The sequence below is a fragment of the Mobula hypostoma genome, chromosome 5 (genome assembly GCF_963921235.1).
Source record: "Mobula hypostoma chromosome 5, sMobHyp1.1, whole genome shotgun sequence".
In the NCBI taxonomy this organism is placed as follows: domain Eukaryota; kingdom Metazoa; phylum Chordata; class Chondrichthyes; order Myliobatiformes; family Myliobatidae; genus Mobula; species Mobula hypostoma.
In genome coordinates, this window is record NC_086101.1 from 124,404,230 (window position 1) to 124,420,206 (window position 15,977).

At 43.2% G+C, this 15,977-nt stretch overlaps 1 protein-coding gene across 1 annotated transcript in view; it reads left to right on the forward strand.

Annotated features, from left to right (window-relative positions):
• The window catches only part of LOC134346985 (ADAMTS-like protein 1), a 546,173-nt gene that overhangs the window by 473,798 nt on the left and 56,398 nt on the right, over window positions 1-15,977 (forward strand). The window contains exons 22-23 of the mRNA XM_063048923.1: window positions 9,836-9,963; window positions 14,597-14,725. Of these exons, the coding sequence (XP_062904993.1) occupies window positions 9,836-9,963; window positions 14,597-14,725 (257 nt within the window). The remainder of the gene's footprint in view (window positions 1-9,835; window positions 9,964-14,596; window positions 14,726-15,977) is intronic.

Below are 15,977 nucleotides of genomic sequence, written 5' to 3' on the forward strand. Positions count from 1 at the left end.
GCTGATGACATTAAATTGAGTGGAAAGACTATTTTTGCAGAGTCTGTAGATAAATAAAGTTAGTAGATGAGAATCTGGCCAATGGAGGACAACACTGGTAAATGCCAGATCATTCAATTTGAAAAGCAAAATAGAAAATTAGATTATTACTTAAAAGTTGAAAGATTGCAGTGTACTGTTGTGCAGAGTGACTTGGAAGTACTTGTACACAAAATGGTTTGCAGGTGATACAGGTTGTCAAGAAGGTAAATGAAATATTAGCATTCATTGCTAGAGGGATTGAATTTAAGAACAGGGAGGTTATATTCCAACTGTATAGGGTACTGGTGAGGATGCACCTGGAGTACTAAATGCAGTTCTGGTCTCCTTACTTGAGGAGATATATACATATTGGCTTTGGAGGCAGTGCAGAGGAGGTTCACAAGGTTGATTCTGGAGAGTATGAGTTATCCTATGAGAAGTTAAGTTGCCTGATACTATACTCACTGAAATTCAGAAGAATGAGAGAACATCTAATAGAATCATATAAAATTCTGAAAAGGATAGATAAGGCAAAGGCTGGAAAGTTGTTTCCACTGATTAATAAGACTAGAAAGAGGAGACATAGCCTCAAAATTCAGGCTATCGAATAGATAGCTAGAGACTTTTTCCAAGGGCAGAAATGGCTAATAGCAGGAGGCATAATTTTAAGGTGATTAAAGTATGGTGGGATGTCAGAGGTAAGATTTTTACACAGTGAGTAGCTGGTGTGTAGAGTGCCATGCCAGGGCTGGTGGAGAAGGTAAATACATTAGGGACATTTAAGAAACTTTTAGATAGATACATGGATAATAGAAAAATAGAGGGCTGTGTAGGAAGGAAGGATTAGATTGATTTTAGAGTAGATTAAATGGTTGGCAAAATATTGTGGATCGAAGGCTTGTACTGTGCTGTAGTGTTCTATGTTCTATCTGTGTTCTTCTGTACTGTTAAAAGTCCTCCTTACAATCCTATTTGTTGATATTTCCAATATTTGGGCCCAGAAATGAAGACAGAATGTGATGTACTTCCAATTCAGGATGCTATACGATTTGGAGGGGAATGTTACCTTATATTGCTGCACTTGTTATTGTTAGTGTTAGATACTGTGAATTTGAGTGATGCTGTCATTTTAGCCTCGGCAAGGATTTGTGATGAGTTAGATTTGATTCATGCATTCACGCCGTTTCACGTGGATACGCATACCTGGACAAATTTACACCAGTGTAAATGCCATTGTTGTAACTGTACTAAAACATCTTGGTTAAGATTTGAACGGCAGGTTCTTTGAGTTGATGCCTCATGTTGGGCACGTGTTGTGGCTAACTAACTCGTTTATGATTATCATGCTTCAAAGAGTCAGCACGTATTTTTCTTTGGTAATTTTTTTGATTATGAGTCTTATATGGTCCATGTGGTCCATTTTATAAGCTTGTACACAGTTATTAAATAAAGCTTTCAAAGGCCATTGATGGAGTTAGGCAAATCTTCTCTTTCCAATATTTTTATTAATTTATATATATAAGAATGCAGAGTACAGGAAAAAAAATATGTCAATACATTAAACTACATTACATATAAAGACTCCTTACCTGATATTCATACAAGTCAATTAGTTCATAACATTGAAAAATAATTTTATTATACAAAAAAATCTAACTCACTACCAAGACCGAAGCTGATTAGTAGAAAAAAAAGAAAAAAGATTGTTAGTCATCATCTGTGCTTTAACAGCAAATCAAAGATTTTGAAAATAATTCAGAAAAGGTCCCCACAATGTTTGAAAGTCTTGACTACATTCAAAGATAGAGCATCGACTCTTCTCTAAATTTAAACATGATATCACATCATGTAACCATTGAATGGGAATAGGAGGGGTCACATCTTTCCATTTAAGCAAGAGCATCCTTCTGGCCATAAGAGACATAAAAGCCAAAATGTGCAAATCAGATGGCTCCAAAATGATATCCTTTCCTCCAACAATACCAAATAAAGCAGTCAAAGGATTAGGCTTAAAATTTACTTTAAAAAGTATCGAAAAGGTTTGAAATACTTCTTTCCAATATTTTCCAAGACTTGGACATGTCCAAAGCATATGAATGAGTGAAGCTTCTCCATTATTACATTTATCACAATACGGAGATATATCTAAATAAAAACAAGACTTATCCTTAGTCATATGGGCCTTATGGACCACTTTAAATTGAAAGAGAGAGTGACGGGCACATAACGATGAAGTGCTGACCAATTAAAAAATTTGATTCCAAGTTTCCTCAGAAATCAAAGTCTGTAAATTTTGTTCCCAAAGATTTTTAATTTTATCTAAGGGAACACTTCTCATTCCCAACAGCATATTATAAATATTAGATATAGATCCATTACAGAAAGGTTTCAGATTAAAGGCTGCATCTAGCAGATTCTTATCAGGACTTTTAGGAAATGTACTTATTTGAGACCGATCTTATTTGTAGATATCGAAAAAATGCATTTTGGGTAAACTATTATTTAGTTGACAATTGTTGACAAACGAAAAAAGACTTCCCTCCACAAACAAGTTCTGAAAGCATTTAATACTTAATCTATCCCATTCTTTAAAAGCCACATCAATCATAGAGGGTTTAAAAAAATAATTAGAAAAAATGGGACTCGAAAGAGAAAATCTCAATAAACCAAAATATTTTTGGAATTGTATCCAAATTCTCATTGTGTTTAACTAGCAGATTATCAGTTAACTTACTCAAAGACAAAGGAAGTGAGGCTCTAAGAAGAGAAATAATAGAGAATTTATTAACAGAATTAGCTTCTAAAAGCCTCACGATTTATGTAATATAACCAAAATGTAAGATTTCTTATATTAACTGCCCAATAATAAAACCTAAAGTTTGGTAAGGCTAATCCTCCATTCCTTTTATCTTTCTGAAGATGAATTTTATTTAATCTAGAATGCTCATTCTTCCATATATAAGAAGATATAATAGAGTCAAGAGAATCAAAAAAAGATTTAGGAATGAAAATTGGCAATGCCTGAAAAGGATATATAAATTTAGGTAATATATTCATTTTGATAGAGTTAATTTTACCAATTAACGATAACGAAAAGGAGACCAATTTGATAGTATTCTTTTTACATGATTCAATACTTAGAAAATTTTCTTTAAATAGACACTTATAATTTTTAGTGATTGTTACACCTAAATAGGTAAATTGGTTTCTTACAATTTTAAAAGGAAAGTTAGAATTTATTGTTATCAAATTGTTCAAAGGGAAGAGTTCACTTTTATGTAAGTTTAATTTATAACTTGAAAACTGGCTAAAACAGGAGAGTAAAGGGGTATGGGGTAATGAAGTCTCAACATTAGAAATAAATAGCAGCAAATCATCAGCATACAACGGGACTTTATGAATAGTGTCTCTCCTTAAAATACCAGTGATATCATTAGATTCTCGAAAGGCAACGGCTAAAGGTTCTAAGGCCAGATCAAAAAGCAAAGGGCTCAATGGACAGCCTTGTCTAGTGCCACGTTGAAGCTTAAATGGTTTGGAGATATGAAAATTAGTGATAACCCTAGCAGAAGGGGCTAAATAAAGTAATTTAATCCATTGAATAAAAACAGGTCCAAAATTAAATTTTTCTAAAGTTTTAAATAAATAATTCCATTCAACTCTGTCGAAAGCTTTCTCAGCATCTAGGGATACCACACATTCCAATACCATGTTAGAAGGAGAATAAATAACATTTAATAACCGGTGAATATTAAAGTGAGAATATCGATTTTTGCTAAATTCGGTTTGGTTATCAGAAATGACAGATGGTGAAATATTTTCAATCCTATGGGCCAAAACTTTAGATGAGATCTTAGCATCAACATTAAGTAAAGAAATTGGTCTATAAGAAGAGCATTCAGTTGGATCCTTATTCTTTTCAAGAATGAGCGAAATGGAAGCCTCATAAAAAGATTGAGGAAGTCTGCCCGACTTAAATGAATCCAAATTAGGCAAATCAAGTGAATTAGTTTTGATGGGATGATGGTATTGAATGCTGAGCTGCAGACAATAAAGAGCATCTTTGCTGTCCAGATGTTCCAGGGTTGAGTGAAGAGCCAATGAAATGGCATCTGCTGTGGACCAGTTGCTCCGGTAGGCAAATTGGAGCAGATCCAAGTCGCTTCTCAGGCGGAAGTTGATATGTTTCTTCTCCAACTTTTCAAGCACTTCATCATTGTGATTGTAAGTGCCACTGGATGATAGTCATTGAGGCGGTTACCACATTCTTCTTAGGCACCAGTATAATTGTAGGTTTTCTGAAGTAGCTGGGTACCTCAGACTGCTAAAGTGAGAGGTTAAAGATCTCAGTGAACACTCCAGCCAATTGATAGAGCAGGTCTTTAGTACTTGGCCAGGTACCCCATCCGGGCCAGATGTTTTTTGTGGGTTCACCCTCCTAAAGGATGCTCACACAACAGCCTCATCAGGGGCTGTGGAAGTTCATGATGGTTCTTCCATGATTTGATGGTCAAGGTGAGCATAGAAGTCATTGAGCTCATCTGAAATCAAATACCTGTTGTCCCCTATGTCACCCGATTTAACTTTATAAGAGATGATAGTCTTCAAGCCCTTCCCAACTGTTGAGCATTCTTCATTGATTGAAGATTAGTGCAAAATTGTCTCTTCACCCATGAGATAGCTTTCTGGAGATCGTACTTGGGCCTGTTGTAACTTTCTTGGACATCATACTTTAATGGCTCTGATCTGACCCTCACTAGATTGCGGATTGCATGGCTCATTCAAGGCATCTGGCTGTGAAAGACTCTGAATGAATTTGTGAGGACACCCTCATCTACAACTGTTTTAATAAAGTCCATAATTTTACGTGTGACCTAGGAGGAGCACAAACACTGGCATGTAACATTGTGATGAATGGCCTGTTTCTGTGCAGTTTGTAAAACTTCATGATATTGAGTGAATTGCAAAAGGTGTAAGAAAACGTTGACATTCATATTTGAAATTATAAAGAAGTATCTTAAAATACAATCTTTAAAATTGTTATAGGCCATGAGTGTTTCTAGGATTTTCACTGTTTGTGAAAAGAGGGTGATATTCTTTGACACAAAAAGATTGTAGGTATCTTCACTGCAAAATCTTTGATACTTTTCCTAAATTTAAATGCAGTCCTTCTAAAAATGATGCATCATACCATGTGGTCTTTAGCATTGTGTCTATTACAGAAGCATTTCAGTTATACTTGCAGGAATGTATAAAATTCCCAAGCTTTAACAAGTGACCTCGTAAGAAATGGGAAAATATTATGTTGCGGACTGCCTGCCTGTTCCAGTGATGACAATAGCTTCTTGAGTTACTTCCTATTGCTAACATTGGTTTCTATTTTTTAATCTGCACTGAGAAGAAAAACTGCAAGTTTGAAAGTAAATTGATGCACAAAATGTGTGTCTTGTCAGCACTGGTTAAGGCTACGTGCCATCCAAATAGATCAGAGGACTTGAACTGATTGACTAACAGTGCAAGAGAGGTGTTCCAGAGACAGAAAGCTGTGCTCCGCTCTGTCAGTTCCCTTTCTGACTGGCTCTCATTCACACCCCGTGCCCTCTCTGACAGATAAAGGTCGGACCATGAAGGTTCAATAATGTATCACTGCAAACCAGGATGAGTGAATATGTTTGAATAGATTCCTCAAATTCATTTCATAAAGGATAATGGACAGTTTTTATCCAGACAACATACTTTAGAAGGAAATTTAATGAAAGGCAATTGAACTTAAATGGTACAACTTAGTTGGGGATGAGATCTGGAATCGGTCCAGAGACTGCTGCCTTTCATGAGAGTCGTATTTTATGGATTTACCTTAATAGTTGTCAGATAACAACCAGAGGAGGTCTGCCTAAAAATGTAAAATAGTAAACCTTTATGTGAACTTGACCCCTTCTACTAATCAAACAAGGCAGACAATCTAAATAGATGCTGGAAACCTATAACAGAAAATGCTAGAAATACATTGTAGGTCAAGCAGTATCTGTGGGGAAAAAGGCTAAATAAACATTTATGGTTGAAGATTCTTTATCAGAACTGGAAAGGAGAGAAAAGATGCTTGTTAAGCTGCAGAGAGGGTGAAGGAGTGGAGTGGTTGTCTCTGGTAGATTAAACCAGGGCAGGCATGGGATAAACCATAAGCATGGTCATCGGTCAGCAAGTGAATGAAAGCAGTTTGAGAGTGCTCAGATAGAAGAATATAGAAGTTTCAAAATGCAGAGCAAGAAGATGTGCAGGTCAGGCTTTGCATGTGTTATGCTCCCAGAGGAGAAAAGAAGGAAGGGTATCAGAAGAGTGTAAGTCCTCATGGCTTTATTGAATCTACCTCAGGTGACTGAGAGGGACAAGTGCTGTGCTCTTGACAAAAAGCTTTGGATCCTCCCTAACCTCAAACAAGGTCTTTGAGGACTGAAGAGTTGCCACTGTTGTTCCTTTGATTAAGAAGGGTGATAGGAATGATAGTCTGACCTGCCGGCCATATCCTTCTGCTTTTCATTTTACAATATCTACACTACTTTGTCCAAGTTTTTACTCTTGAGCCTATTCATTCATTCACCAAATCACCTTGTATAACCTACAAGCCAGTGAGCCCCATATCTGTAGAAGGCAAGCTATTGGAGAGGATTCTCTGGGATAGGATAGTGAGGTGGTGTTGATGGATTTGTTGTCCATTCAGAAATCTGATGGTGGTGGGGAAGAAGCTGTTCCTAAAATGTTGAGTGTGTCTCTTCAAGCTCCTGTACCTCCTCCCTGATGGTAGCAATGAGAAGAGGGCATGTCCTGAGTGATGGGGGTTCTTAAAGACAAATGCCATCATTGTGCCTTTTTGATTTTATCTTTGTTCTGTTCCAGAGAAGAAAGGGTAAGAGCAGTGCCACAGGAATGGATGAGATGTTGTCACAAACATTTTTTTTTAAAACAATGGTAGATGAAAAATCACAGTTTTGGAAAATGGATGTTTCAGAGTGGGTGTGCTGTTGGATAATGCTGTTTAGAAAGCTTGAGGCTTTCACAAAGCAAGTCGTCATTATTTAAAGAAGAACCCTCTCACCTCAGGATCAGGGATTGGGATTTGTCCTGCTTCAGGGCAGTGATGCTCAGCCAAGGATGAGATCAGTGACACAGTTGGCCATCTGTCTTTCAGATGAGATGATACCCTGGGGCCTGCCTTCTCAGGCAAACCTGAGAGATTTGTTGCTTAAATTTTAAATGTTGGACTGTTTTCCCCTGTTAATTATCCCTTACTCAACTCTGTCAAGCAGCCAGATTATCTGAGCATTGTCCCACTGCCTGATCATTGTCTCAGTACTGTTTGTGGAGGCTTGCTTTAGACAAAACGGCATTCAGATATTTTGTTACCATATAGAAGAATGTCATTTTGACTAATTAAGTTATTGGCAACTAATAGAACAATTTCTTTCCTCCATTAATTCACCTTGTAACCTATTCTCCCCATATTCCCATCAACCTTCCCCAGATTCTACACACCAGGGGCAATTTTCATTGCGTTTAATCAACTAAGCTGTGAACTGCCACATCTTTGGAATTTGGGAAGAAATCAGAGTATCCAGGAGAAGCTCATTCATTTACAGAGAGGATTTGTAAACTCCACACAGAAAGCACTGGAGATTATGAGTGATCCTGAGTCACGGGAGCTGTGAGGGATCTGAGCCACAGTACTGTTCTGCAGTGTAACAGTCATTTCAAAAAGCTTCTAAATGCTTTGCACTGTATGAGATGTGCCACCCCACTGCCAGCCATTCCACTAATAGTAGCACAAACTGCAACACATCAACTCCATGGTTAAGCCTCAGCTGGAGAGCTGACTCCTGTTTCAAGCAAGGAGTGACTGAAAGGAGGATTTACTAAAAGGAATGGGGGATGATAATACAATTGTGAGGCGAAGTTGAGCTGATAAAATGGTGGTGTTCAAAATCATGAAATTATCTAAGAAGATTAATTTCTGATGACAGAGAATTCACTGACCAGATGACATAGATTGAATTTGGCAGGCATGTACAGCAGGGGGTGGTGGATGAGAAGAGTTCATGGTGCAAGTGTGATCCAGAACGAACCACCCGATGGAATAGTCAAAGCAGAATCAATTACATTTACAGAATGGAATAGATCAATATCTGAGAAGGAAAATAATTGCAGAACTGTGGGGGGCGGGTGGGGAGGAGAAAGAGATAGCTCTTTAGATACTTACTGAAGAGCTCCTTCAAAGAACCAATAGTGGTATGAAGATCAGATGGCTTCCTATGTTTTAAGATTTTAATCATCAACAGGAGGAAGGAACACAGAGAATCAGACTGAAGTTAATTGTTGATTGAATTTGCTGTTCAAAAATTGTGAAAATTTAATATATACTCATGACGTTGGTGCTGTTAATGTCCTGAATAAACGGATTGCTGTTTTGCAGAACCCTGTATATACAAAAATAGTGTATGTGTAATGAAGCTTAGTGAATATTCCAGAGTTGATTTTAATAAAAAGAGCTCAACTCTGGTAAATGCAGGGCAATTAGTGTGAAATATATGGTGAACAAATGCCTTCAGAAGTTTAACTAAGATACTATACAATAATTTCCAACAAGCAGAAGAAGCAGAGGAAGAAATGAGAAGTAATAGTCTTCACAATACATTGGAATTCCTTGAGGATGTAACCAATCAACAATAGAGGCAGTTTGTTTGGACTTTCAAAAAGTTTCTTTGATATTAGTGAGACAATCTTAAGGGCATGAAACAGATGCCAATTGTGTTGAACTGACTTATGATTTAACTCCAGTAGGCAAGACCTAGTGAAAATGGAAAATATATGCCTAGAATAAAGCACACAGTAAAGGTCCACAGGTAACTACAGTATGACCCATGTTGTTCATAATATTTATGAAGCAGAGACCATTCAGTCCCTTGAGGCTGTCCTATCATTCAATCAGATCATAACTGTATCACAACACATTTGCCTACATGACTCCACATACTTTGATAATTTCAAGGCGAATTAAATCTACCAAATTCCATCTTGAAAACTATGACTGATCCAATATTTGCAGTTTTCGAGCAGGAGAGTTCCAAATTTCTGAAATAAAAGCAGAAGTTACTGGAAGTACTTGGCAGCATTCCTTCAGCCAGATCTCTGAAAAAGTGCCCCGGTTTCATTCTTGTTGTTTTTGTACAATTGATAGCTCTTCATGAAAAACACTGAAGAAATAATTGTGTTGTCATTTCAATGTGTTTATTATTTCATTACATTTGCTCTTGGAGGACTGTTAGGAATAAATTAGCAAGGACTGGATCAGAGGTTCCTCCTGAATATTTAATATAAGTGGAACAAATAGCAAAATAACTTCAGAACTGATCTAAAAATAGTTACCAGAATTGTAGTGGGTCTTTCAAGGGCAGTCCACGTGAGAGCACATATTGCTTCTAATCTTCAAATTTTCTTGGAGTCAGTAGGATATAGCACACAATGTTCAGGTACGACATGGAGCTGGCCACTGGCTTGACTTTTTTGAGTTGTGATTTGAAATTGCTATCTGCTGGCAACACATTCTTTTATCATCTGATCAGAGGTAATACTGCAATTCACAAAGAAACTGAGCTAATGTTGATTGTTAAATAATTGCACATTGATACAGCAAATAAAAAATTCCCAACACCAAATATACCCATGTATTGGGGTCACTGACTGAACAATTCAAATACTAATGCAAAGGTTGACTGTGCACATCTCTCAGGCCAGAACTTATGATTGCTTATTTCCTCTACAGAGTTCAAATTCTTCCAGACCAGGCGTTGCAAATACTTCTTCCGAGTGAGTCTGATGTTGGAGTCTACAATTGCACTGCTATCAACCCGATTGGTTTAGACTCACGCTCATCCATTGTTGCTGTTACAGGTTTGCTACGATTACAGTTAATCATCAATTCCTTCCAAAAAAGAGTTTTCAGAAGTAATTGATAGTTTGCGCAGTTTATACATGCCATTTTATCACAGTCTATTAGGGTAAAAAAATCAGTATCAACTGCATGTTAAACTGCAACTCATAATCCATTAAAATTATTGCCATGATAAACAATATACTGTAGCTGTGTGCTACACACAGCGCTAGAATAACCACACGGAGTCGGTGAGTTGGAGTTGCGATAAAGAGATTTATTCAAACTTCGCGGCCTGCTTTAAAGCCGTTCCGTTCCCGCCCTCTTGGTGCAGGACTGCTGTGGGGAATGCATATTCCCAGACCCTTTCCGCGTGCGGAATTTTCCCCCGCTGGTGAAGATGGCCTGGCGCCCTTTTTGGGGCCGGCCCTCTGCCTGCGCGCGCTGTTTTGTGATCCGGTTCGTGGGTGCTAGAAAATGGGTCGCCACATAACCCCCCCCCCCCAGAACCGGCGATACCTCCCCTCATGTCCACAGTCTGGATCGGCCTCTGTTTGGGCGGTCTGCCCCTGCGCCGCGGTGCCTGAGCCTGGACCGGCTGCGCCAAGTCCACATGGGCCGGATTGAGTCGGTCCACCGTGAAAACCTCCTCTCTCCCCCCAATGTCCAGCACGAACGTGGACCCGTTGTTCCTGATCACCTTAAACGGCCCCTCGTAGGGCCGCTGTAGCAGTGCCCGGTGTCCGCCCCGTCGTACAAAAAGAAACTTACAGTTCTGCAGGTCTTTGGGTTCGCAGGTTGGGCTCTGTCCGTGCTGTGAAGTGGGTATGGGGGCCAGGTTACTGAGCCTCTCCCGTAGTCTGTCCAGGACTGCTGTGGGTTCTTCCTCTTGCCCCCTTGGGGCTGGTATGAACTCTCCTGGGACGACCAGGGGCGCGCCGTACACCAACTCGGCCGACGAGGTGTGCAGATCCTCCTTGGGCGCCGTGCGAATTCCGAGCAGGACCCAGGGAAGTTCGTCCACTCAGTTAGGCCCTTCCAGGCGGGCCATGAGAGCCGACTTCAGGTGACGGTGGAAACGCTCCACTAGTCCGTTCGACTGTGGGTGGTCGGCAGTTGTGTGGTGTAGCTGCGATCCTAAAAGGCTGGCCATAGCTGACCACAGGCTGGAGGTGAACTGGGCGCCCCTGTCGGAGGTAATGTGGGCCGGTACCCCGAAGTGGGCTACCCAGGTTGCGATCAGTGCTCGGGCGCAGGATTCGGAGGTGGTGTCGGTGAGCAGGACTGCCTCTGGCCATCTGGTGAACCGGCCTATCATAGTTAGGAGGTACCGCTCTCCTCGTGACACTGGCAGGGGCCCCACAATATCCACATGGATGTGGTCGAACCTCCGGCGGGTGGGTTCGAACTGCTGCGTCGGAGCCTTGGTGTGCCGCTGCACCTTGGCCGTTTGGCACTGCATGCACGTTTTGGCCCATTCACTGACCTGCTTACGAAGTCCATGCCACACGAACCTGTTGGCGACCAGCCGGACGGTTGTCCTGATGGAGGGGTGTGCTAAGTTGTGAATGGATTCGAAAACCCACTGGCACCAGGCTGCTGGGACAACGGGTCGGGGTTGCCCGGTAGCTACGTCACATAGTAGGGTCCTCTCACCCGGGCCTACGGGGAGGTCTTGGAGCTGCAAACCGGAGACTGCAGTCCTGTAACCGGGGATCTCAACGTCTGCCTGCTGTGCCTCTGCCAGCGCTGCATAGTCCACCCCGTGGGACAGGGCCCGTATGGTAGTTCTGGATAGTGCGTCCGCCATGACGTTGTCCTTTCCCGAGACATGCCGGATGTCCGTCATGTATTCAGAGATGTAGGACAGATGTCGCTGCTGGCGGGACGACCAGGGGTCGGACACCTTCGTGAACGCAAAGGTAAGCGGTTTGTGGCCTGTAAACGCGGTGAAGGGCCTATCTTCTAAGAAGCACCTGAAATGTCAGATTGCCAGGTATAGTGCCAATAGCTCCCGGTCGAAAGCACTGTGTTTGAGTTTGGGTGGTCGTAGGTGTTTGCTGAAGAACGCCAGGGGTTGCCAGCAACCCTCGATGAGTTGTTCCAGCACTCCACTGACTGTTGTGTTGGATGCGTCCACCGTGAGGGCAGTAGGAACGTCCATTCTGGGGTGCACTAGCATCGCAGCGTTTGCCAAGGCTTCTTTGGTTTTAACGAAAGCGGCTGCGGCCTCTTTGTCCCAGGTAATGTCCTTGCCCTTACCCGACATCAGAGTGAACAGGGGGCGCATGGTTCGGGCTGCTGAGGGGAGGAAACGGTGGTAGAAATTCACCATACCCACGAATTCCTGCAGGCCTTTGATTGTGTTGGGTTGGGGGAAGTGGCGGACCGCGTCTACCTTGGCGGGCAGAGGGATTGCCTCGTCTTTAGTAATCTTGTGGCCCAGGAAGTCGATGGTGTCGAGTCCGAACTGGCATTTGGCTGGGTTGATTGTAAGGCCGAATTCGCTCAGGCGGGAGTAGAGCTGGCGGAGGTGGGACAGATGCTCCTGACGACTACTGCTGGTTATGAGGATGTCGTCCAAATAGATGAATGCAAAGTCCAGGTCGCGTCCCACCGTGTCCATTAGCCGCTGGAACGTCTGTGCGGCATTCTTTAGACCAAACGGCATTCGGAGGAATTCGAAAAGTCCAAACGGGGTGATGAGTGCTGTTTTGGGGATGTCATCCGGATGTACCGGGATTTGATGGTATCCCCGAACGAGGTCTACCTTGGAAAAGATCCTTGCGCCGTGTAGGTTTGCTGCGAAGTCTTGAATGTGCGGCACAGGGTAGCGGTCTGGCGTTGTAGCCTCGTTCAGTCTGCGGTAGTCACCGCATGGTCTCCAGCCCCCCGTTGCCTTGGGCACCATGTGCAGTGGGGAGGCCCATGGGCTGTCAGACCATCGTATGATCCCCAATTCCTCCATCTTCTTGAACTCCTCCTTCTCCAGTCGGAGCTTGTCCGGGGGAAGCCTTTGAGCACGGGCGTGGAGGGGTGGTCCCTGGGTCGGGATGTGGTGCTGTACTCCGTGTCTGGGCATGGCTGCCGTGAACTGCGGTGTCAGTACTGATGGGAAATCCGCCAGGACCCTGGTGAATTCATCGTTGGACAGCGTGATGGAGTCCAGGTGTGGGGCTGGCAACTTTGCATTACCCAGGGAGAATGTTTGAAACGTCTTGATGTGGACTAGTCGCTTCCCTTGCAGGTCGACCAGCAGGCTGTGGGCTCGCAGAAAATCCGCCCCCAGGAGTGGTTGGGCCACGGCGGCCAGTGTGAAGTCCCACGTGAACCGGCTGGAGCTGAACTGTAGCCGCACCGTGCGGGTGCCATAGGTTCGTATTGTGCTGCCATTTGCGGCCCTCAGGATGGGTCAGGTTCTCTGTTGCGGGTGTCATAACTCGTTGGAGGTAAAACGCTGATCTCCGCTCCGGTGTCAACCAAAAATCGGCGTCCCGACTGCTTGTCCCAGACGTACAAGAGGCTGTCCTGATGGCCAGCCACCATAGCGATCGGCGGCGGCTGGGCCTTGGCGTTTCCCGGGAATTTGCAGGGTGGTCTACAGCGGCGGGCCTCTGTGCCACACCGCTGGTGGTAGAAGCACCATTGTTCGCTGGGCTCTGCTGCCGGGCCTGGTCTGGTCTGTCGTTGGGCATGCGGCTTGGTGATCTGTGCAACGGATGCCCCTCTCTCCTTCTTGGCATTCCACAGCACATCTGCCTGGGCCGCCACCTCCCGGGGGTCGCTGAAATCTGCGTCAGACAGCAGCAGGGCAGTTGCTCTAGGAACGCCTGCTCAAACATGAGGTAGGGTTTGTGTCCTTCAGCCACGGCCAGCATTTCGTTCATTAATGCCGACGGCGGCCTGTCTCCCAAACCATCCAGGTGCATTAAGCGGTGTGCTCATTCGCGCCGTGAGAGTCCAAAAGTCCTTATGAGCAGGACTTTGAATGCAGTGTATTTGCTGTTCTCCGGGGGCGACTGTATAAACTCCTCAACTTGTGCAGCAATCTCCTGGTCGAGAGAGCTCAGCACGTAGTAGTAGCGAGTGGACTCCGAGGTTATCTGCCGGATGTGGAATTGTGCTTCTGCTTGTTCAAACCACAGACGGTGTCTCAGCGGCCAAAAGCTTGGCAGTTGTAACGAAACTGCGTGAACAGATGCGGCGTTGGTCATCTCTGGCCCAAATATCGTTTGGGCCGTCGGGGTCACCAAATGTAACGGTGTGCTACACACAGCGCTAGAATAACCACACGGAGTCGGTGAGTTGGAGTTGCGATAAAGAGATTTATTCAAACTTTGCGGCCTGCTTTAAAGCCTTCCTGTTCCTGCCCTCCCTGGGGCGGGACTGCTGTGGGGAATGCATATTCCCAGACCCTTTCCGCGCGCGGGATTCTCCCCCTGCTGGTGAAGATGGCCTGGCGCCCTTTTTGGGGCCGGCCCTCTGCCTGCGCGCGCTGTTTTGTGAGCTGGTTCGTGGGTGCTAGAAAATGGGTCGCCACAATACTGTAGATAACAGCGAAATGTAATAAATGCAATCTTGTACTTGGACAAAGAAATGGCATTTCTTGATTATTTACTGTGTACATCCTGTTACAATTGTCTTTTTGTGTAGGGAAGCCAATAATTAAAACGTCCAGCCATGACTTGGTGAATATTAATTCAACATCTGTCAGTGTGGATGTGGGCAGTGTTGTGATAGCAAGGCTAGGAACCAATATCACAATCAAGTGCCAAGTCGATGGTAAGTCTACTTTATATTAATACATGTTGTTTGAAATGACATTTATGTGAATAATTATATCAAAGTTTTATATACTTTAAGCTTTTAAAAGCAAGGTTGACTTATATTTTATATGGTACAAATAATTGTTGTACCGTATGCTGAGTTCAATGGGTGATATAGTTGCTGAATGGCTGATGTACTGCAGCCAATCAGTTTAATGGCCTGGATTCAGCATGCAGTTGCTGATTGTCAGAGTTTCTGCTTTCTTGGAGATGCTAAATCTTGCAGGGTAAGCACTCCAGTGCTGATCAAACTCAACTTTTGTAGAGCTGTGTGTGTGCGCTATCCACACCCACTTCCACTACAGGAGTGGAGCATGCTACCTGGGACATAGCAGCAATCTCAGGATAGCTCAAGAACTGCAAAGGGTGTCTTGTGCCAGGGTGGAAGGAGCCCACCTAGCCATCCTTCACTCCTTCCTGCAACAACTGGAGATGCACTGCCTAGTCTCATCTCCTCCTCGCTCTTCTGCTGGACCAAAGGATCACTCTGCCAGATGTCCCTGTGCAAACATTTCCTTCCTCTCAAAGATTCAAATGAGTGACCAATGAGGTGGAAAAGCTTTGCGCTCGTCCTTTATTTGGGAGACCATCAGTGAATTTCCAGGATGATTTTTGCGAGAGTGCTGGTGACATTTTCTCAGAGCAATGCATTCCAAAATTCCTGTGTAAACATCCAGTAGCAAGTGAACAGTGAAAGATGATTTCCCCAAAAGAGGTCTGGAAATCACCAGTAAAGGCTGCTTCATTCCCAGTCAGCAATTAAAGAGATGGATAGAGTAATCACCAACCTCCAAGGATCATTCAATCCTCTTAATCAAACCCAGTACCTTAAGTGACAATCAGATCCTTAATGATCTTGCAGATGGATGTTTCTAGTTTAACTTTCAACTCCTTGCCAAGATAATGTCTCACACTAAAAGCTTAAGATCCCATCATGACCACCTCAGACAGTCGTCAGTGCTTGTCTGCTGTTGGAAATCTACCAGCATCGCACTTGGGCTTAAATTAAGTCATGGAAAAGTTAGCCATGACAGTTTCCAATCAGGAGTAGCTGAATTCATACACTATGATATCCATGATGGCCACACCAATGTGCTTACTATGACAGTCTCAACAAATATCCAGTAATAAAGGTGCGGGGGGGGGGACAGGAGAATCAAGAGATTTATAGGTGCACACCTTAAGGATCACAAGAAAGAATCTTTCAC